Genomic DNA, 24,158 nt, shown 5'->3' on the forward strand with positions numbered 1-24,158 from the left:
TAATCGATCTTGTACTTTGGTTTGTAAGAAAACTTGTATATACAGAAGTTACTAAATTTTTCAGAATCAGAAATGAATAAAATACACATAACGTCAACCAATTTGGAATCCTACCCCTACCTTCCCTTTGCGCCCAGTTAGCTTCCTGCGCTCATGCCTGCACCCTGTGTCGGGGAAGGTGGGCTAAGTTCTTAGCTTTACCTGAGCACGAGTTTACGCAGAAGGGCCTGGCAATGCTACTGCCTCACCCTCAGTTCCAGTCGGGTGCCCCAACTCCAAGCGCCCCAAACTTGCGCTCCGCAGAGGCGTGGGAACGGGAGCCGCGCCCTCCCCCGCTCGGCGGGGCGGAGCCGGCGCGCCGGGAAAGTGGCGAATGCCGGCCCGCCGGGTGCTCATTCGCGGGTGGACGCCGCTGCGCGGAGTCAGGGGCGCCCTCGCATCTCTCGCCGGGACGAGACCAACGGGGATCCGCGCTCCACCTCCGACCCGCCCCCCCCGGGCATTCCCTCAAGTGGACAACCAGCCGGACGAGCCGAACTCGCCTCGGCTCCCGGCGGCAGCAGGTGGCTCAGGACTCGCCGCCGTTGCCGCAGTCAGGGCGCGCAGCGCGCCCCGTCGCGCCCCGGAGATCTCTCGGTCGCCCCCGTCGGGCGGGATGGAGGCGGACGGGGACCGGGACGAGCTGGCCCGGCTGCGCTCTGTCTTCGCGGCTTGCGATGCGAACCGCTCGGGCCGCCTGGAGCGCGAGGAGTTCGGCGCGCTGTGCGCGGAGCTGCGCGTGCGCCCGGCCGACGCCGAGGCCGTGTTCCAGCGGCTGGACGCCGACAGCGACGGCACCATCTCCTTCCAGGAGTTCGCGCGCGGCTTCCGCGGCGCTAGCCGCGGGGGGCGGCGCCGGGGCTGCGCGGCGCCGAAACCCGCGCCCGCCGAGGCCCTGGCCGGGTCCGACCCCAGGGACGCAGAGGAGGACGAGGGCGACGAGGGCGACGAGGGCGACGAGGACGCGGCGGCGGCGCTGGCAGCCCCCTGGGGCCCGGCGGGACCCGGCCAGGCTTGGCAGGACTTTCAGGAGCGTCTCGGGGACGAGGCCGAGTTCATCCCCAGGTGCGTGTGTGGGTTGGAGGGCTCGAGGTGATGGGGGTGTTTCCTTGTGCAGACCCTACTCTTCTGTGAGTCGCTTTTCTGCATTCGCCTACTCACTAACTTTTCCAAGACTGAGATCCCCTAAGAGTTAAGGAAGGGAATGCGCTCGGAGTCAGGGTTGGGGAGAAAGTTTCACTTGCGCATTTCTGAGCCCTGCAAAGGACACTTTGTTAATGACATGGGCCGTGTGAAATCCTCAGCGTCCTGAGATTCTTCCGGGACAGCTGTTTAGGAGCGCTCCCCTTTTCAACGCGACCTGGTTACGTCACCACTCAAGGACTCCAGGCTGCATCCTGGAGCGGTGAAGTGACACGGTGCGTTTGCCAACTGGTATCCTCTGTAGTAGTTTTTGCATGTGTTCTTTTTCCTACTACTATGTAGAAAAAGAGACATTGTTGGGCACATACATTGCTGGACACATATATTCACTGATGCCTACATTCTAGAGTTCATTTGTTTAAATTTCAGAATAACTTGGGGGTGGGAGAATAGACTTTCTTATCTCTGATTGATGGAGGAACTTAGACCCTGACGCTTAGACCTATAAAATGTTATGGGACTTGCCCACTAAATAAAAGAGCAGAGATTTGATCTCAGATGTTGTGAACTGAAAAACTCTCTTTTTATACACACAGAATGAAATGATAAAATCAAACAATAAATTCTCTACTCTTATGACGCTGACAGATACAACATAATATAAAGTGACTAACTTAATTCTCAGGGAGAAAAGGATACCTTCTGGTTCAAGAAATAGGGGGAAAGCTACTCAGGTGTTTTTTTTTGTTTGTTTGATATTAATTTGCATCTGTCTATTCCCGGTGTCCTCACATGTCTCAAGCTGTTACTTTCACTTCTTCCTCAGGCATTACAAACATGTGAATGCTGTAAAATGCTTTTCGGCTTTCTACTTAGATTTTAGTTGAAATTTTGTAGAGCTCTGGCTGTCATTATTGAGAAGAACAGAAAGGTATAATTTTGGTTGGCAGTTTACTTACCTGAGACGTAGATTTAGAAAAAAGAGAGCTCTGGGAGGCGGCAGTGGCCTGGCTCACCCATTCAGAGATTAGACCTGCAGCACCAGGAGTCCTCCCTTCTGCCTCCACCCAGTTCTCCCTCCAGTTTGGAAAGTACAGGGAACACTGGGCATAGTGAGTGACGCACTGCAGTATAAGAGGGATTGTGTAGAGAAAGTGGGTGTGATATCCATCTTTCCTAGTATTTACAAATGAATTAAAATATAGCGTCTTCACCAGGGAAATAGAAAAATTTAAACATCACTGTGAACTCTACTCTGAATCATCTTTCATCTATAACTTTGTTTGGGTCCAGCTAATTAAAAAAGTAACAATTTTAGGAATAAGGAAAGGTGAGTCCACATCATATTATTTTTATGTATATACACACAGATACATGGACTACTTTTCACAGTTGTCAGGTCTTAGCAGCAGATATTTGACACTTAACCCATAAATGATTAAAATGACTTTCTTATGATCAGTTTACAAACCAGAACTTAAATATTATTGGTGGTATTGCTGTCCTACTTTTTCAAACTCTTCAAAGGTTATTAAAATTAATGGCCCCCAGTACACCTGGTAGACTTGTGTTCTTAAGCTCCACCCCCTTCTGATGGGAGATTAACAAGTACAATATTTGCCTTCCTGTACTTGTTCAAGTGGAAAATAACTAAATGGAGCTGCTTCATCTGATTGTTACCATGGCAGCCATAACTGTTTTGGTAAATTGGATTGCTTCTATTCCAGTTCCTCATACAACTGTTGACCTTCCCATCTTCCCATTTAAATGTGATAAAACTCTTTTGTTATTGATAACGCCATTGCCATTATTTCAGCCAGATTGATTCTGTAATCATTATTGAGTGTCTTGTGCTAGGTACTATCTTAGGTACTGTCCTAAGTCCCTGGAGACAAAAAGATGGATGAGATGTAGTTTATGCCTTCAAGAAGTTTATAGTGTGGATGAAATAGTTCTCAAAAATTTCCTCAAGACTGTTTAAAGACAAGAGAGTTATTTGCAGGAAAACTCCGTCTATTGTGGGCATAGCCTGATGGAACTAGCAAGCAGGGACTTTCTTTGAAGTCTTGAGTTTTTATCTTAAAACTCATGTTTGTTCATTTTCATAATATATGGGGGTTGTTTTAATATACAATATTATATTTTCTTCCTTGGGGAAATTGTCTCTCAGGAAGGTGTGCCATTTCATCTGGTGGCTTTGTTTTCCACCTGGCACTCCATCTTCCCCCTGGTGGCACCCTGTCCCATGCCGATGGGGATGTAGGGTGTTCATGTATAGTTTGAGGAGAACAGACATCAGATATAAGAATGTTTGGTTCTTTAGAGTCAAAATGTGGTAGCGATTTCCATTTCAAAGTTCGTTCAAGCTCTTCGATCAAAATATAAAGCAAATTTGGGTTAAACTCTCCAGTCATCAATAACTGTGTTACTAGAGTGAAAATAATACTGCATTGTGAAAGGATGAAAACAGGTTCTGGGATGTGTGTCAACACTAAGTTCATTTCCTCTTAGAAAACTGAGGAAGTCTTTCCATTGAAGTCTGGGAAGGGAGGATCCAGAGCAGTCGTGTGAACTATTAACCTGAGCCGGGCAGGTGTCCACAGAATACAGGGTCAGGATGGACCGTTACCACTTCCTAGTAAGCTGCAACTAGGTCAGCCAGCAGGTGAAACCAGGATGGGCAAGGTGATGTGGTTATGTAAGAGAATTCTGAAAGGAAGATTGTACCAGGCCAAGGAAAGTTCTCGAAGTGGGGAGAGAACGTCTGGGGAGAGACAGAAAGCAGACTCGTAATAACCTAGCCTGGCCAGTTTCCGGTGTCAGGGGCATTATTTTGGTGAAAAGGAAGTTCGTACCCAGTAGGTACTCGATAAATGTACTCACTAAATATTTGCTGAAGGAATTGAATGAGCCTGTGTTCTTCGATTCCTTGGTTCATATACTGAGAATGCAATTAGTTCATGCTGTGTTTTTTTTATTCATTTCTTTTTCAAGTTCTTGTGAGCTGGTCATGGTGCTCAGAGGCTGGCAAAAAGAGAAAGAAATGGGTGTATGCATGTGTGAGTGTGTGTGCGTGTGCGTGTGTGTGGCACGCACTAAGCATTTGACCTGACCTGAAACAAGAATGGTGGAACTCATCTCTCCCCTGGTTAGAGCTGAAGCTTTTCAGAGTTTTCTCAACTCCATTTGTAGCGATTTTGAGTATCATCTGTGAATTGATTCACTTTGGTAAATTAGCTTAAAACCTCACATTCCCACAAACAAAAACATGAGGGTCCAGGTAGTATCAGAACCACAAAGAATTTGTGAATGGGCACAGGTTCTGCCGCGGTAGCCAGATCAGGGACAGACCCACGGTGGATTCCTAGGCATAACAAGTGGAAGTGCAATTGGTGACCTCTCAGGCAGGGCTAAGGTGGGATTTGGTCAGACACTAGAATCGGTCCTGGGTGGTCAGCTGTGCCACATGGTTTGTGACCTTTCTATATACACAATAGTGAAAGGGAGTCTTTTATTTAATAATTTAGAAACAAGAAATTTAATTGAGAAGAACCAAACCTACCCATGTGCGAACTATACGTGGATTGTCAAGACAGTTCATGTCAGCATGTTCTTATAACAATGATCACTAAAGTCTGGAGGAAAAGATCAACAGTTGAACACCAGTCCCACTTAATGAGGACATTTTTAAAAACAAGTAGCTACACGTAGGCAGAGGCATAATTTTAATACTGGTCAGGGTTTCTTTTACATTTCTTCTTAGGTTCTACCTTAGGGTTTTTCGGTCTGATAGTCTTTTGAAGTAGTGGAGTTGCTTCAGAAGCCTGCTTCACTGACATGATATGGTGCCTGAAGGATGAGAAAGGCGGAGGCGAGATGGAGGCAAAGAAAGAGATAGAGGGCTGGAGACAGAGTGAGAGGGAGACAAGGTGAAAGACAGGGATCAACAGACAGATGAAGAGACACTGATTATTAATTGGATAGTGCCTTGGTTTCTCCTTTCTTACCACTCAGTGAGCTTATGGCCCTGAACCAGCTTGAGATGAGAGAGGCAAATCAGCTTTTCTCTGCTTGATCGCAGCTCTTCAGTATCTTCAAAATATAAGTATCTGGGTGTTTTGGACTGTGTTTGTAGTGTTCGAAGATTAATATAGATATTTTGCTCACATGGCCAGTAATATCTGGCCAGTGCTCTTCCAAGGAGATAAAAATTTATTCCAGCCTTGAAGCATAATGGTGGGTTGGGCCCCAGTCCTGGAAGAAGTTTAAGGATGCTATCTCTCTCCCTGCCCCTCTACACACACACACACACAATAATGTCATGTCACACACACACACACACACACACACACATTATATGTATGTGTGTGTGTGTATTTTTGTTTTCTCACTGTTGCTGGTCTGTTGCTTTTTGTTTTATCTCTTTAATTTAATATATTCTCTATCACTATTACATGTGTCATTACCCTGCTGCTGAGTGGAAGAAACATGTCTGTTAAGAAAACTACAGCTCTAACTTGAATCTTCTGAGCCTTGCTCCTGGGCCTTGTAGGAGTCTGTGCATGGCTTGGTTTTTACGGGCTCCACTTACTGGTGGTCCTTTCTAGTTATGATAATTTGAATTTCATCTCAAGGTTGTAATTTCTTTTTGGTCTTCAGACCCCAGAAAGGTATCCTTAGAGGACTGTCAGTTTTGACCATATAGATAGTGGTCTGCTGTGACCCTCAGATCTCGCTGATTGTCCAGAGCTTTGCTCTCAGGTTTCATTGAGAGATTGTTTATTCTGTCTTGATGGTGTGGGCAAAAAGAAAAAGTCTTAAAATGGATGTCATTGGAAGATTGCTCTCCAAGAACCATAGACTCTTATCTAGCTTGTCCTTTAACCTGAAATGTTGATTTACTTCTCTCCTAAATCACTATTCAAATTCATGGTCACACTACTCCTATCACTTGGAGCATGTAAAAATCTTTACCTGTTTCTTGATTTCTTCCCGAGTTACATAGTTTTATTTCATTTGTAAAGTAGAAGTCACTGCACTGTGCTAATCTGCCTTGAATATAGGAATGGAAGCTGACAACTGAATCCAGAACCATTAGATTAGATGCCACGGTGATTCAAATGTCTGTTGTTTTTTACTCCTGAAATGGCATATACAATATACATTCTTCATGTGTATCTTGCTAAAGCTTAGGTAGGATTTGACTGCATTATGTAGTTGGAAGGAAGAAATGGGAAGAAATTATTTGTTATGGATATTCAGGCTGTTTTTATCTGACAATTTTAGCTTCATATCAGGTTGTAAAACGCAAAATAAACACTTTCCCGGAGGGAAGTTGCAGTGGTGGAATTATGCATGACACATATGGTTTCCTTGGAATTATCCCCTTCCCCCCCAAAACAAAACAATTTCATTGCTTCAATTTGTAAATATTTGAGATCTTCTTATAATTGCTTTTGTTAGGGTAATTATAAAAAGAGAAAAGTGAATTTTAACCCTTGAGGCCTTTGTACATTGTACAAAAACAAGATATACAGATGCAGTAGCTCAAAGATGTTTTATTTTTTTTCTCAAAGTCACTCAATAGTTTTGTTCCTGCCAGTGTCCTTGGCACTAGCGAGACTTCGGACACCTCACCCTGACCTTGAAGGAGCTTGTCTCACCTTCTCAAGTACCCGGAAGTTTCTGATACCAGAAATAACTTCCTGGCACATACCTGGGACTGTGGACATTTCACATCAAAAAAGTTTCTCAGATCAGTGGCTGCACAGACCTTTTAGGGTCTTCACATGTATGCTTGGAAGTCTTAGATGACTAAAACATTTTGTTTACGTTTTGATGGAAGATAAAACATATTAATTCAAGCACATTTGGAATCACCTAGATGACTTCTCCATTACATATTTGGCTACACAGTTTCAATTCATGAAGCATCCCACAGCACCACATTCGCTGTCATGGGCCAATGAAAAAGACAGAGTGGTGAGGCTTAGTGTATGAATGATGTGTTCATGAAAATTGAAAGTGACTGACAACACACATAGACTCTTGGGTTGTGTGAGGTCTCAGTAGAAAGTATTGGGAGAATGGGGTTTTGATCATGTAAGTGCATTCAAAAGAGCCACGTGCAAGCTGCTGGTACCACATTGACATTGGCTGTGGGGATTTAGTTTCAGTTAGAAGTGTATCTGCTGTCAGATTAGATGAATGTTGCTAATTCTGATTTCATTGATTTTGTAAATGTGTGTTGGTCTTATAAACATTTTGGAGACATAAGTATAAGGAGTTTATATCTGGTTTATGTTTGTTCGTAGTTAAGTGACATGATATATAAACAATATTTACATGAACTCTGGAATCCATAAAAGATTTTCTTTAATAAAGTTTGTATGTTAATCAAGTGTAAGAAATTTTGTTCTAAAAAGAATTGAAATCTTCAAGAACTATGTAGGATTTAAAACATTAGTTTCTCTATTTCTCATTGCTTATTGTCTTGTCCATCATTTAAATTGAGGGCGTAATGCTTTGGAAGAAATTCATCTTAAATTGCTCCCAGTCTTGTCTTTTTTTGACAGAAGAAACTCTTCTTTCTTGCCTTTTTCCTCCCTCCCTCCCTCTCTCCCTCTCTCCTTCCCTCCCTCCCTTTCTCCCTTCCTTCCTAAATCGTTTTTTCTGTATCCACATGTACCCAGGACTGTACTAGTTACTGGCTTTCAAATAGTGTCCTATCAAAAACCAAAGTTTCTTAGCCAGTTTCTCTCTGTCCAGAGGTGATGGCACCAGTGAGGATATAGAGTGGAAAGAATCACAAGATGCATAGTCTAGGTCTAGCTGTCACTGGTGGTCAGAAATCAAACAGACCAGCTAATTCAGGGAGTTTCCTCCTGTCTTCAATAGAGAAGTTATCTCCATTAATCTGTGGTGGTGTCATTGCTCCAGCGAGAAAGACTCTAGATCCATGTTAAATGATCTCTGCATTCAGTTCTCTTACAGTCCTGTGGGCAACCGATGTGCTGGAGTGAGGCTCAAACTCATAGGCCTCTGTGGCCAGCAGGAGCCTCCGCTTCATCTGCTGCCAGACAATTGCTGCCGTGACAGATGTAGGCCCAGTGTTGCCAGTGATACCAACTTATAGGGAAAACTCCAGATGTTAAGTGGAAGTCAAAGCACTACATTGAAAAAGATAGTGTCCAGTTTGTATTCTCTGTTTCCTACATGTGAACGGTATATTCAAGTGTCAGGCATGATCTTGCTTTGAAGATCTGTGTTGATACTAGAGTGTGGCCTCATGGCACCTAACTCAGAACTTTAGATATGATCCTTCTGCCCCTTCCAAGTTTGTGGGATTGTATTTTGACCCACAGATAGTCTGTCTTTGCTCTCTTTTTTTTTGTTTTTGGATGTTGTTATACTTTTCTGAATTACCTTATTCAGATTCAACAGATGTCACTGTACAATATTTTCTATCTCCAGGTTATGCTTCCCTGGCAGGTGAGTTCTTGGAGATAAGAGCTGAGCTCTGAATGCGTTGGGATGTCCAGAACACCTTTTTCACTGATGTCTTTCTTTCTCTTAAGTCGAAGCTGGAACAGTTTTTAAGACATGCCACAGTTTTTAGGCATGTCACAATTTTAAAGACATGTAAAAAAATTAGTTGGAACGGAATGGCTTCTGATAAAAAGAATAAGGGAATTTAGTTACAAGAGGTCATGTTTTCTAGTACTGCCATGCTGTTTTCTTTCATTGGTGGAATGCTTTGTCCTACATGAAAAAAAAAAATGTGGAGATGAAAAGATGCTCAGCATCACTGATCAGGGAAATGCAAATCAAACCACAATGAGATACCACCTCTCACCTGTTAGGATGGCTGTTATCAAAGAAACAGAAAGTAACAAGTGCCATTAAGGATGTAGAGAAATTGTAACCCTTGTGCAACTGTTGGGAATGTAAAATGGTGCAGCCTCTATGGAAAATAATATGGAAGTTTCTCAAAAATTTGAAAATAGGACTACCGTATGATCCAGCAATCCTACCTTTGGTTATGTATCCAAAAGAATCGAAATAGAAGATATCTGCAGTCTTACGATCACTGCAGCATTATTCACAATAGCCAAGAGTGGGAAACAATCTAAGTGTCCATTGACAACTGAATGGATAAAGAAAATGTGGTATATGCTTACAGTGGTTCAGCTTAAAAAAAAAAAAAAGGAATGCCTGCCATATGTGACAACTTGGATGAACCTGGAGGAATTATGCTAAGTGAAATAAGTCAGACACAGAAGGACAAATTCTGCATGATTCCGTATATATGAGGTATCTAAAGTAGTCAGACTCTTAGAAGCAGAAAGTAGAATTGTTGTTGCAGGGGCTGGGGGATGGGAAAATGGGGAGTTGCTGTTCAGTGAGTTACAGAGTTTTATTCACTCAAGATGAAAAAACTCTAGAGATCTGCTTTATAATAATGTACATATATTCAACAATACTGTACTGTACACTTAAAATTTTGTTAAGAAGACAGATTTCATATATGTTTTTTAACAAGAAAATATGGAAATATGACATTTTTTACAGGGGTAAGAAATTTGAATAACTACAAAAGTTCTGTCTTGTTTTTTCTGGACCGCTTCCAAATACAGGTTCTGTCAAGCTTTGCCCGTTAAATGTACTCACAGTTTAATGTACCTGTCATTGTTATATGACCAAACAGAAACACTGGAGATAATGACACATTTAAGAACTCCTGCCCACCACTCACACATCAAGGACAATCACTCTCTTCAATTTCAATTTATTTTATTTTGTTCTAAGACATTTTATGGGAATGTCCAGCTATGACATCCCATTGCGATAATTTACAACTATAAAATAGCATGCCGAAGTGGCGATTTTGTTATAATGATATCTTTGACCAAGTATGTTTTTTAAATGTCTGGATACACAGCAAAAAAGTGCAAAAGAGTTATTCATTCTGAAAACTGAATGCAGTGGTGAAAGTATCACTTGCTGTCAGCTGCTCGTGTTGCCTGTTCCAGGGCAGAAGGGCTCGTGGGAGGTTGTGGCAGCATTTGCTGACTTGTAGCCCATCGACTTAGACATAGTGACTGCACCATTTCATCCCTTGATGTGACAAGTCACCTCATAATTCTTGCTTCTATAGAACAGAGTTACAGTCTGTTCTGGGCTAAAGTGAAAGAATTCCCGAAGAGTCAACCAACATATGCTTAGAATATCCATGTTTTAGGACTTTCATATGTCATCTTTTCTGATGGACATGCTACAAGTTAGTGTTAGTGTTTGTGATACGAAGTACTTTTTCTTTTCCTCCATGGGAATCTGTTGGCATAGCATGTACTTCAATCTGGCAGTTATGGGTAACTTGGGAATGTTAATGAATGAATTATAGTGCAGGCATTTCTGCTCTAACGTAGTGTATGCATTCCAGAAAATCTAGTATTCTTCAAATGCACACAGCCCATATTTAAAAAAAGAAGTAAGGATGGGGCTGACCATTTAATTTTTATACAGCTTTGTAAGCAGAATACGCAAAAAACCCCCAGTAACAATACTAATTAGATACTAGCACAGTAAAAAAGAGTCACATTCGATTCTTAATAAACAGAAGAAATACTGTAGTCCAGAATACCTGTAGATGTTTTAAAACACAAAAATACAGAATTTTGCAGTTTATTTTTTTTTGAATGTGAAGGTAGCTTGATGGAAGGAGGTATATGGATTGTAGCTGCTGAGTTATGGGGAGAAGGACAAAGTGTACAAAGACTTGAGTGAACCAAGACAAAGCCTGTGGACAGTCTGTGCCAAGGAACACCTTGGGGTGAGTAAGCATTGTATCCAGCCCTGTGTCCGCACCTTCAGCTATGGGAATGGACTTAGATTTGGTGGCTGTTACTGGGGGGTGCAAAACATTACCATTCTGGGGAAGCCAACTTCTACTTTAGCATCATTCACCTTTTGACCTAGGGAATGAATGAATTGATGCATCGAGAATATGCACTCTGGCAGAGCAGTCCTTGTCTTGAGTACAAATTCATGAGAGGCTAAGGCAAAGCACAAAGCCAGAAATGAGTGTTAGATCGATTCTGTGTGTATAGATTCAGAGGTTTTACGCTGGCCTGAAAGGATAGTGCATCGCTTCTCTCCTATTAGATTACAGTGAATAAACTGTCTTCAGGCTATTGAAATCTGTCAGTCCACAAAAGTTTACAGGTCTATCAGACAGGTTGTTTCAATCCTAATGAACTCTGTTGAAAATTAAAATATTGCATTATAGCTGAGCATTTGGGGCCTTAAAAAGTGGACCTACTCTGTTGAATGATATTTAGAATTAAAGTTCTTATTTAATAACTGAATAAGAATTCAGTTCTTACTGAATTCAACTAATTTGAATAAATTGAATAATATTATTCAATTCTTTTAGGCAATGTTCACTGTGAAGCTAGCACATTTGTTTATGTGCCATCAGCCCCAGTGAAAATGCAATGGTTTAAGTCACTGTATTAGTTAGGGTTCTCCAGGGAAGCAGAACCAATACAATATGTATCTATATCTACATATGTCTCCATGTCTGTGTCTATACTTACCTAACTGTTATGTACCTGTCTGTCTGCCTATCTATCAAAAAAGAGATTAAATTAATATAAGGAATTGGCTTACATGAATATAGATACTGGCAAGGCCAAAATGCAGGGTGGGCTGGCAGACTGGAGATCCAGAGAAGGGTCCATGTAGCACTGTGAGCCAGACGGCAATCTGCTGGCAGGATTACCTCTTCTTTGGTGGAGGTCAGTCTTCATTTAAAGGTCTTCAAATAATTGGATGAGGATAATCTGTTTTACTCAGTCTACTGAGTTAAATGGTAATCTCATGTACAAAATACATCCACAGCAACATCAAGACATGTATGACCAAATATTTGAGTATTGTAGCCGAGCTAAGGTGACACATAAAATTAACCATCACAGCCACTAAGAAACTTTTTCAGACGTTTTGTTTTTTAGAATCCCTATGTTATGGGAATCAGTTTTGAAAAGATCAGAGAGCATTTTTTTTTTTATGCCTTTAGCTTATAAAATATGTACCAGAAAACTTTCAAACACTTACTTGAATCTGGAGAAATGTCTATACATATGTTATATTCCTCCTGTACCCTTTCCAAATGCCTAAACACTTCAAAACAATGCACTAAATTTCTGGGGCAACTTTAAAGTTATTAACATTTTTCTATCTGCCAAGAAAAGACTTGCCCTACATATGTTTATGGCTGCAAGATGCTCCCCAGGAGAAGAGGGCTTATTATTCACCCTTGTCTCCACTCTTCCATTCTCACTCTTCAGTCTCATTCTTCATCAAAATATCTGTAATTCTAAACTGAGCACCTCACAGAAGCAACAACATGGATTTAAGCAGCATTAGCCATCTGGCAAGCTATGTCAGCATTTACATTGCTGCACTTTCCCAGGCAAACTAACTGCTTCCTTGCTCACTTCCTTTCTTCCTTTCCTTCTTTTGCAAATGTTATGGGAAAGGCATTATGCTAAGAAGTCCAAAGGCTGAAGTTTGAATGAGAAACAGTAAGAAATTCCTTGGAGTGGGAACAGATTCTTATGCTGCTGTCCCCAACTACTAGTTTTTGTTCCTGAGTTGGTAGTTGCTAACATGGATGAAATTTGAGAGGCATAGGGAAGCCCAGAAGTGTTTTACTGGATACAGATCCTAAAACTCAGCCATGAGAAAGCCACTCATTCCACACTCATATTCCCAGGACAAAATATCATTCAGTTCCAAGGAACTCAGCAAACACTTTTAAAATCTTTTTCTCAGGCTTTGCTACTTAAGGGCCACAGACCAGCAGCATATGCCATACCTGGGAGCTGTTCTAGAAATGGGTAAAAAAATTATGGTTGTTGTAGATTATGGTAGTCATCTCCATTCCACTGTGTGACGATACCACAGTTTATCTACTTTACCATTAATGGCCATTTGGATAATTTCTACTTTGTGTCTATTACATATAGTGCTGCAGTGAGCAGTCTGTCTCATGTCTTTCGGTGAGCATATAGACACATGCAGTGCATTGTTTGCAAAATAATTTAGCTTTCCTTGCTAACTCGAGGTCATCATTATGAAGTCTAGTCTCATCTTGGACTGTAGTATAGTAATATCTCCAGGATTTGTGGAGATGGTAGTTCAGCTAGACTTTTTGAGTTCCTGTGTGTATTTTCTGTTCTTGCTGTCAGACTTCCAGGTTACAATTTACTATGGTCAGTGCTTCCTTCCTTTTTGGGTACTTTCGTTTTGCTGAAGATTCAGAAAGTAAATGATCAGATATATTAGAACTGTGTCTTAAACCCCTCTTTGAATGCAGGTTATGCCTTTATCAAGCAGGGGTATCTCAGAAGCTGTTTTTCATTCTTTCCTGATTCTCAGCCTTCTTTTGGATTCTTCGTTGTGCCAGATACCCAAGTTTCGGATGGCTGGAGTGCTGCTATTATTTTGAAATTATTATTTTTTGCAGTTTTGTTCTTTTTCCATTTGTATTCATATTTTAACTCCTTTCCCCATTTTGCTCATATTGAAAATTCCCTAAAGTAGACATTGTAGTTCTAAATTATCTTTGTAAAAATAATGCCATTTTTTTTTTTTTGGAAGTCAGATTCCTTCGGAGAAAGAATTTGCAAATCTGATGGTTATTTGCTCTTTTAGTGGGTTGGGGCTCTGCGAGCTCAAAAGTGAGCTAGTTTTCAGGACATCTGATCCTGGTATAATGTGAAAAAGTCAGATTTTAATATAGGCTTTTTGGCTACTTTCTTTTTTAAATCACATTCCAGAAAATCACCCTTCGGTCCTTCAGAAAATCAAATGAAAAAGTAATTAAATTTCCTGCAGCTTGCTGGGAAAGCAATGAAGTAGACTGGTGATGAGCAGTGGAGTGTATCTGGGGAAACTTCTACCTTGTGGAAAAAATGCCCCAGGCGCATTGAATGAGACCAAGAGCCTCTCAAAGGGTCTTAACTATAGAAATGTGGAATTAAAGATGTCAAGAGCATTTTATTTTAAATGGGGAATGTGTTAAGAAACTTTTAAGAAAATATAACTAATTTTGCTTTAGTTTGGTATTTTCGGTCCATCTCTTTGCATAAAACAGAGAGGCTAGAAAAGCATTATTGATCTATCTCTATGTTTGATGGTTAGGTAGCAAAGTAAGTAGGTAAAAATCAATGATTCTTAAAATTAGGACTAAAATTTAAAAATTCTTTCTAGGACATACTTTTTTGTATAGTAACTAAACAAATACTACCATGCATACAAATAGTTTTAATTTAAGATTGTTCAAAGATGTTGTCATTGAAAAGAAGTTCTTATTTTATTATATGATCTTTCAGAGCAACTCTTATAACCTTTCAAAGAGAATTTTAAGAAGGTCAGAACAGGTCGTGTACAATCTCCAACAGATTTTCTTGCCAGTATTATGTATACTCAGATATAAGGTTGATATTTAACTGTTGAAGAAAATGGGACTATAGCTTAGGCACCAAACAGTTATCTTTCCATGATATCAATAATAATTTAGTGTTAGATGCCAGTCATTCAATAATTAGTAGTAGATATTTAGCATATATTAAATATGAATTTAAGAACTACATTTCCCACTGAGTGAATGAGCAGAATGCACTTATATTGCCGAGTATACTAATTTTAGGAGAGAAAATGTGCTCTTTACTGTTACAGACTATTAGTTATAGCCCCAGCGGAAGAGACAGTTTCTCCAGTTGAAAAGATTTGGCTCTTTGCAGCATTCCAAGGGTAGGTTATATAGTAAATATTGGGCACCTCCTCTGTTGGAAACAATGTGAAAGGAGAAAAGAGAAAAATAGAAAAGACAGCAAGTAGGTGGAAGTGTAATGTGCTCTCTTGCCACATGCAGTCTGGCGTGTTTTCTAGAATCTCCTCCTTTCTCACTGTGTTCAGAAGGGGATTGGCACTTTTTACCTTGGCAATCAGATTTCCCATAGTTCATTTCCTCCCTGATCCTGTGCCTGGCAAGGTTCATCTGCTCCCTCCTCACTACTATCTTCTTTACTCTCTGAGTCAGAGTCCTGAGCCTGCCTTAGATCTAGTACACAACTCCTCCTTCCCCGCTTTACCTCCTGTTGAGTCCTCCTTCCCCAGGCTCCAGCCTTGTTCATTCCTTAATGCAGGATCTGTTGCAGGTCAGATTTCTGGGAGCTAAAGGGATATGGAGGTGGATAGGGTACCTGGGGATGTAGACAGCAACAGAAAACTCAGTAGGCAGAGCTTCAGATAAAGTGTGGCATGGGATCTGAAGGGGAGGAATTTCTTATGCTTGGAGCAATCAGGGTAGGCTTCATAGAGGAGGTGACTCTTTGGCAAGCCTTGACCAATGTGGAGGATTTGATTTCTGGATAGGAAATACAAAAGGTTTTTGTAAAGATTTGATTGGAGACTAATATTAAAATATATTTTGACTAGGAGGGATAAAGCTGGTTTTCAATGCTTTTCAGTCTCAAAAGTTGAAAAAAGTAGTTACAAGATGTGATGATGTTAAATACACCAAGATAACATGTTTGATACAAACATTGTCTCCCTTGTTGAAATTTTATGTGTTTGTTAAGTACTATTTAAAATGAGGACTATGAGCTCCTTAGTGTGCCTAGAAGATGAGAAGGGTGAAGGAAATGAGGTAGGAAAGTAGAGTGGCCATAGAAATGATTCTCCAAACCAGAATTTCCTTGCAAATAAATGAGAGGAACTAATATACTTAAAAGTATCTAATTGTCTTGAAATATTATTTTGTTGTTTGACAAATTGCCTTTATTATATATGTAATTTTATAAAATACAGTCGACCCTTGAACAATGATGTGGTTGGGGTGCCGATTTCTCCTCAGTTGAAAATCTACATATGACTTTTGAATCCCCCCAAAACCTATGTTGTTCCTTAGTATCTACGGGGTCTTTGTTCCAGGATAACTCCCCCTACCCCAGCCTAGATACCATAATCTGAAGATAATCAAGTCCCTCATATAATGACGTGGAGCAATGCATACAGTCAGTCCTTCATATCTGTGGACTCCCAATCATGGATCAAAAACAGTACAGGTATTTTTTGGAAAAAATATGCATATAAGTGGACCCACGCAATTCAAATCTGTGTTGTTCAAAAGTCAGCTGTAGTTCTATTTTAAAAGTTTTCAAAAATAAAATTATTTATAAAATATACAAATTTATATATACGTAAGCAATTTTTACATCAATTATATGAACATTAAATTACATAAGCAGAATAGTTTTAGAAAATATTTAACTATTTTAATCAGTTACTTATATCTACCTTTAATAATTTTCTGAAGAATATGTCTTTTTTCAATATGGTCTTATGCTTTTCTTCCCCCATGAAATTGCTTGTAATCCTCTTTCGAGATACATTTTACGATTATTACATTTGAAATTGTTGACATCAGCAGTTGACTATTTGTAGGTCATAATGTTTTCAATTAAGAAAAGTCTTTGTATAAAGTGTTGAAGAGCTCTTTAAGAGCAAATCCTGTGATAAGCTTAGAGCAAATTCTGAAAAATGGAGGCTATTCTCAGTTTTATTTTTATTTTTGGTATTGACATGTGTAAATATTTACATAGGTAAATATTTTAGCCCTGGATGATCATCACAAGTTCTATGTTTTTGCCTCCCTTCAAAGGACTTTCTTTGACAAAGACTTTTAAAAGTTTCTTAACTTTGATAAGACAAGACTTGCCAAATAAGTTGTTTCCATTTTGACTCTTGGATGTTTTCCTATAATTAGATGCTTCATAATTGTAGGCTTTTTTGATTTAATTCTATTCTGGTACAGAATATAAATTTAATTCAGTAAAAATAAGAGGTCCATCAAAAGATTTTCTCCATAAAGTGAGATATTCTAAATCATAATTGCAGAATTTTAGAATTAAATTTGTACAACATTTGAGCTCTCACCATTTAGTCTGTTTAGTTCATCAGTGCCTTCCTGTTTTCAGGCTTAGTTTTCAATTAATTTTGAACTGCCAACATCTTCAAAAGCGGAAGGTAGTTTTTATAGCTCCCATTGTTAACCAGTTTGTTAAAAGCTTTCCAACAGATTTTGAACAAAATGTAATGAAAACTTAGAGGACAGGTTAGAAAAAACAGGATGATTGGCTAAGTAGTTCTTCAAAGATTCAAATGTTTCCAAAACCTGAATGATGATAAGCTGCAAAGAGAAAAAGTAACCACCACAAGAAATGCTTAGCTATTGTATGTATGTAAACATATTTGAAATTTTGACAGCTACAGCTTCTATTTCAATTGGTAGAATATTAAAGCCTGTTTGGATATAATTATAAGCACCACCCTTAATTCCAGGTGCATTTCTACTTCATATATTTCTTAATTTAGTAAACATTTAATTTTTTACTCTTATTTTTCACTGAATTTACAATAGCATTAGTAATAAGATTGGATGTTTTACTTTTGATAGAATGAACTTCCAAAAGCTTTACTTTGATTTCATGCAGTGCATGGGGGGAAAAAAACTCTTATTGGAATTCATCTAACTGATTTTCTTTTTGAAGCATCTGATCAGATTGATGTAAAATTAGCCTATATACCTTTGCAAAGTTCTTTTTCTGCTAATGGAGACGGCATTAACAGCTATTGCTTCACTATTTGCGTTTATACAAGAAAACTTGGAATTAAAAATGCACATAATCAATTTCAGAGTCATTTGTTTGATCTAAGGGAAAAGTCATGTTTCAGAGGTGATGTATAAATGAACCTTCTGCAGCTGCATGAGTGAAATTGTAGACTCTGAACATAGTTTTCTTAAAAGACATATATGCTGATACTCCTTTAGGGGATTTGTGTTTTCTGTGCAGAGTCCATATAACCTGCACCCACTTCCCCCAGTATTAACATCTCACATTGGTATAGGACATTTGTTAGAATTAACGAACCAATGTTGATACGTTATTAACTGAAGTCCATACTTTATTCACATTTCCTCAGTTTTCCCCTAAAGTCATTTTTTTGTTGTTGTTCCAGCATGCCATCCAGGATACCATATTGCATTTAGTTGTCATGTTTCCTTAGGCTCTTCTTGGCTGTTAACAAACATTTCGAGCAAGTATTTTTATCACAATCTTTCTTGAGGAAAAGAAATTTGGTACAAACTTTTTATTAAAAAAGCACCTTTGTTTTTTGAGGTCATTACTGCTAAAAGGGTTTAATTTATCGCAAAATGTAAAAGCATTACCATTCAATAAAATAACTAGTTACACACTTTAAACCATACTAAAAATGGTTAAATCATGAAATGAAGAGCATTTCAGTTACTCTCTTGCTCTGTGGCAGGACTGTCCAATTTCTGTTTTCTGTACCTATTACATGTACTTTGTATGTATATTTTCTTGATTTCCCATTGATTTGGCCAAACAGCTACCTGGCAGCATTGCAGATCTTACAGGTAGCAGCTTAACTCCTGGTTCTCCAGGTGGCCAGCGAGCAGCCACGTCATCTTTCTCCACCCACCATCTGAAGAAGTTACCTGTCTCTTGTTTAATCTTGTCCAGCTTAATTTGTTTTATCAGTGACTATTCTGTTTCCTGTTCTTGAAAGGAAAGTCTTAGTTACACTGTGTCTGCAAAGGATCAGGAAAGGAGAGATGGGTTTATCACTGAGTGTCTTCCATTTGGACACATATTAATGAGTAGTCTTTTCAATGCGCAGGTGTCTGCACATTACTGTGTGAAAAAAAGCTGGAGGTAAAAGTGCAGATCCACCAACTCACCCTGGCTTATTTTAATGCAACTGTTAATAACTTTAATGTATTGTTAGTACACAGTTTCATAAGTTACTGTTAATGTAATTTGCGATTGAAAAAGAAAATCCCATATGCATGCTAAAACAGACAGGATAAAGGACAATAAGCATAAGCTGGGATTCTTCTCAGCAAAGCTGGGAAGGTGACAGATGTCATCTAAAGGGAAATTTTGTATAGAAACTGATATGCCACTCTTTATTTTCTCCCTAAATCCTATTTTCTTGCCAAAAATAGAAATTTTCAGTGAAAAATAACTGTAGTATACCTATTTGCACTAACATTAGTGGATTATGCCTACATTAACTTGACTCAAAGTAAATTGATAGAAGTATTGAGAAAGTGGACATGCATTATAAGATAAGTACTCTTAAGAAGTACATATTCTCACATGTACATATACACACGTATAGCACATTGATAATGTGCTATCCATATATGAAAAAAAAAATTTGATATGGACCTTAGGGGAAGGATGCAAACAAGGCTATTTTCCTGGGTGTAGAAGGGTTAGGTCTGCATTGCCCCATATTCGTTCCTATGCTCAGGGCCTATCTTACTAGACTATAACAGGGATCAAAGTAAGGCCCATTTGGCCCTCTGCCTGTTTGTGTAAATATAGTTTTATAGAAGCCCAGCCAAGCTCGTTCATTTATGTATTATTGGTGCCTGCTTTCATGCTATAAGGCAGAATTGAATAATTGCAACAGAGATCATTAATATTTTCTTATCTGGTGCTTTACAGAAAAGGTTTACTAACCCCCGGACTGTAAAACTTCGCAGACAGACCTCAGGCATGACCCACTTCTCAATTTTCAGGTTCCCCCGCACTGGTACCCATAAGGTAACATCTCTGTCTGTGGGGTTCGCTTCCTTCTAGCCCTTTCCCAGGATGTGACACAGAAGCAGACAGGAGATAACCACCTGCTTCTTTCTAACTCATACGGGTAGAAGAGACACAGATCATAACAATAGATGACATCTATCGGTCACCCTCAATGCACTTTGTATAGTCGTATATGCTTCAGTAGGAGTTAATCCTCACAGCATCATGTGGCGGGTTCCATTACTACACTCATGTTATGACTGCGGAAACTGAAGCTCAAGAGGTTAAGGATTTTGCCCTGGGTCACAAAGCCAGGATGCGAGGAGGAAGCGTTTGAATTTGGCCAGACCATTATGCTTATTCTGAGCACTGGTCATTCATGATTTAAGAATCCCTCAGCTGCTTTGAGTGTGCCTTCCCTAAACCTTCAGCACATTGCCTCTTTCTATCTTTCTCCCTCCACTGGCAAACTCCCAATAACTAAATGTCAGTGATTTTAAATAGGAAGTAATTTGCAATTTGACATGTTGCTAGTCTTTGAATAAATCTAGTTAACATACCCATCTTTCAGGGGGTTTTCATTTTAAAACCTTTAGGGAATCGTTACCCAAATAGTACTTAGTAAAATATTTTTCAAGGTGGTGTGAATCTGGAAGGACTTTTACCTGCAGGAGCTGTATTAGGGCCTTGGATGAAGCACCGGTGGTTGAATGCCTGGACTAGATCATCCTTTGATGGAGCAGCTGCAAAACAGAGCCAAAGAAAGCCCAGGCTGCTGGGCCAGCTTGTCTTTCCCAGTCTGGGGAATGGCGGGACCAAGTTCAAGAGACAATGTTTGTTTTCTCTAGAAAGGAGAGTCATTCTGTAACTGAGTTAATGAAGAGCGAGACCTATTGTGGGAACACAGACTAGAATCACTTCCAGTTACAGGTGGCTGGCTCAAGACGATTAGTGGGCAGGGGAACATCCTGTATGGAAAGAAAGACTTGAACTTCACAAAGAGAATGAATGCTACTATGTTCTAGCAGCATGGCTGGATTCAGCTGTTGGAGTTTATTTTTCAGTTAGTTGGGGTTTATTCTGGAAGTATGTGTGCTATGTAATAAAAGTACATTTTGGATAAGTCCTTCGTCAGATGTGTCTTTGAAAATATTTTTTCCCAGTATGTGGCTTGTCTTTTCATTCTCTTGACATTGTCTTTTGTAGAGCAGTTTTTAATTTTAAATGAGTCCAATTAATCAATTATATCTTTCATGGATCACACCTTTGGTGTTATATCTAAAAAGTCACTGCCGTACTCAAGGTCATTTAGGTTTCCTCCTATGTTATCTTCTAGGAGTTTTCTAGTTTTGCACTTTATATTTAGGTCTGTGATCCATTTTGAGTTCATTTTTGTGAAGGGTATAAGGTCTGTGTGGTCTTTGTCTACATTCTTTCTTCTGCAAGTGGATGTCCAATTATTCCAGCACCATTTGTTGAAAAGATTGTCTTTGCTCTGCTGTATTGCTTTTGCTCCTTTGTCAAAGATCAGTTGACTGTATTTATGTGGGTCTATTTCTGGGCTCTCTTTTCTGTTCCACTGATTTGAGTGTACTATCAGATTTTTAATTGTCTATAATTTTACATATTCTGTAATAAAGGAAAATAGAAGCTAGTGAAAACTCCTGAAGTCCTGCATTTCTGAGCTAGGTTACAGTGGACTTAGATTCACCTTTGTCTCTTTTAAAAGCCTTTGCTTAATTCTTTGGTATGGTCAAAACTTTGTGAAGATGGGAATAGTTATGATACACACTTGATCATGTCATCTCTTTCTTTAAACCTTCTGGTGGCTTCCTACCCTCTCAACATAACCACCCCTTCCCATGTCTTTACTATGATTTTAGGCCCTGAGCAGTCATCCGGCTCTTGCTAACTTTCCTGCTGCGTCCACATCTGCTGCGGCTGCTCCCTCCCCCATTCTGAGCTCTCCAGCCTCACCATCTTCTTCTAGTTACAGGAACTACTGACTCCTCCCCTGGCCCCAAGCCCCTCAGCCTATGGTTATTGGTGCCTGGGAGGTCATCCTTCACCTCTTCCTGATTTCTGCCTAGTTGACATCTACACATCCATGTTTACCTGTTCTGTGCTGTCAGAGCATCTTGTACATAATTGTCATGGTGAGCCTTATGAGAGAAGGAACTCACTTTTTTTTTTTAGCATTTTAGCTCCAGGATCTAACATGGTGCCCTTGGATGACGTGGATGTTTAACTTCCCATGCTCAGATGTTAGGGTCATAGTGTCAGTTTTCTTATGGCGATCCCTAGTGTAGAGTGGTGTAGACGGTGGCATTTGATTGTTCGCTTTTGTTCATAGAAAACTGTTTTGGGTTTTAGATCTGTATAACTTATAGCTTAAATAAATATTTTAATGCTTAAAGCAGTAGGATTTGAAATCTAAGGGACAGTTTTCCCAACAACCTTACTGGGTCACCATGTTCCTTAGTGTGGAACAGTGTTGTATGCATTTGACTCTTTATCAGAGGTGTGCTGAGACCAGATGTGTCCATACATTCTAAATACTGGCCTTACTATATTAACAAATACACACACACACTCTTTTCTAAGTAAAATGTTGATCTTATGAAAATGTGATTTTAAAAATCTTTATATCTTAAGTATACCTTTTTCCCCCCCTAAGTTCATATAATATCCCTTTCAGCTTCAATGGGACTATTTGCAATTTAAAATGCTTATTTCCCAGGGATCATTTTAAAATTTTAACTTGTGAATTTTTCATCAGTAATTAGCCATTACCACAAACTTTCTTACAGATCATCTTGTAATTTATCAAATGAGAAGAGGAATAGGCTCAGATTTTGAACACCTAAAGTTGGTAATTCAGGGTACATTTTTCTCTGATTGTGTTTCATTTGATTCCTCTTCTTTTGACATAAATTAGTGGCTCTCCCTGCCAGAAGTAGAGACTGTTTTGTTTGTTTGTCTTTATCTTGGCTGACTAACATATATGACTTGACCTTAATCTTTACCTGGCATTTGCCAAGTACACCTGTAAACAGGTCTACATGGTATTTGTGAATCCAACTGTAATTGCCTTAGATGAGGCACTGAACTTAAATTAAAACTGATTCGAGCCTTGTTACTGCCACGTACTCATCTCAGCACTCAACGTGTACCACATTGGCTCAGGCCCAGAATAAAACAGAGCTAGCTATATGTACAGCATTGTGCCATCTCTGCTTGTTTAACCTTCGACGTCAGGAGCTAAGACACAGGGAAACTGGTGACTATTTCGTTCTTGGGCAGAACAAAAGATTATCTTGGCACTCGGTCATGGTAGCATGTCTTCTTTTTCTTTTTTTTCCATCAGATGTGAAAATTACCAAGTGTCTCAGGTTGCAGTCTGTTGGCATAATCCAGGTGGTTCTCTAGTTTCATAGACACAGACCAAATGAAGCACAGACAGATGGAGAAGGGTGGGGGCAAGAGTGTCTACAATAGTGCTTTCCTCAAATAGCTTTAGGTAAACCAAAGTTTTATAAGATTTTTCTCATTTTAATCTTACTTGTGCTTTCATTCTTTAAAGGAGTCTCTTTGTATTGTTCATAGTTTTTGTAGCAATACTATGTACCATTTTCCAAAGTAATTAAAAAAATCTTGGTACGTCAAATTTTCTTAAATGGAGCCATGTACGTGGAACCCCTGAAAACCTGTTCAACATTTTCTTTTGGCCTGAAGAGCACTGTAGTACCTTCCTGGAGAGCTGGCCTCTGGAGCTGAATGGGCTGAGTTGAAAGCCTGCTTCTTGCTACCTGATGATACTTAGACCTCTCTCTGCCACAGTTTTCTCCATAGTAAATAGGATGCTAGTGATAACTTCTTTATAGGGTTATGATGAAGATTAAGTAAATAATAGAGGTCAATGCTAAAATCACTGCCGAGACTGTGTGTGTAAGGTGCTTAATAAATGTCTGTTTCAGTATATGAATGTTTCAGAGTATTCTTTTGTTTCCTTGAAAGAGAGTAGGTGGTGGTGGGAAAGACTTAACCTGGTCAGAGAAGTTTTATTACTTAGTTCATATGAAGCTATCAAGGAAGTAGCTTATTCTGGAAGAGGATGATAAAAACAAATTAGGAAATCATAATGCCAACTTTCTAAGCTCAAGCTAACTATAATAGAACTTCCAAGTCCCGGTGGCTTTATAAAGTACAAACTTTTTTTCTCATATGTCAAGCAGCGCTCCTGATTGGTTTCCCTCAATGTGGTAATTCAGGCATCCAGGCACA

At 39.5% G+C, this 24,158-nt stretch overlaps 1 protein-coding gene across 1 annotated transcript in view; it reads left to right on the forward strand.

Annotated features, from left to right (window-relative positions):
- Positions 1-341: 341 nt before the first annotated feature.
- The window catches only part of RASEF (RAS and EF-hand domain containing), a 64,270-nt gene continuing 40,453 nt past the window's right edge, over positions 342-24,158 (forward strand). The window contains exon 1 of the mRNA XM_039875684.1: positions 342-1,104. Coding sequence (XP_039731618.1) covers positions 374-1,104 — 731 coding nt within the window. The 5' untranslated portion in view covers positions 342-373. The remainder of the gene's footprint in view (positions 1,105-24,158) is intronic.

This window comes from Pteropus medius, unplaced genomic scaffold, assembly GCF_902729225.1.
Source record: "Pteropus medius unplaced genomic scaffold, Ma_sr-lr_union100, whole genome shotgun sequence".
NCBI lineage: Eukaryota > Metazoa > Chordata > Mammalia > Chiroptera > Pteropodidae > Pteropus > Pteropus medius.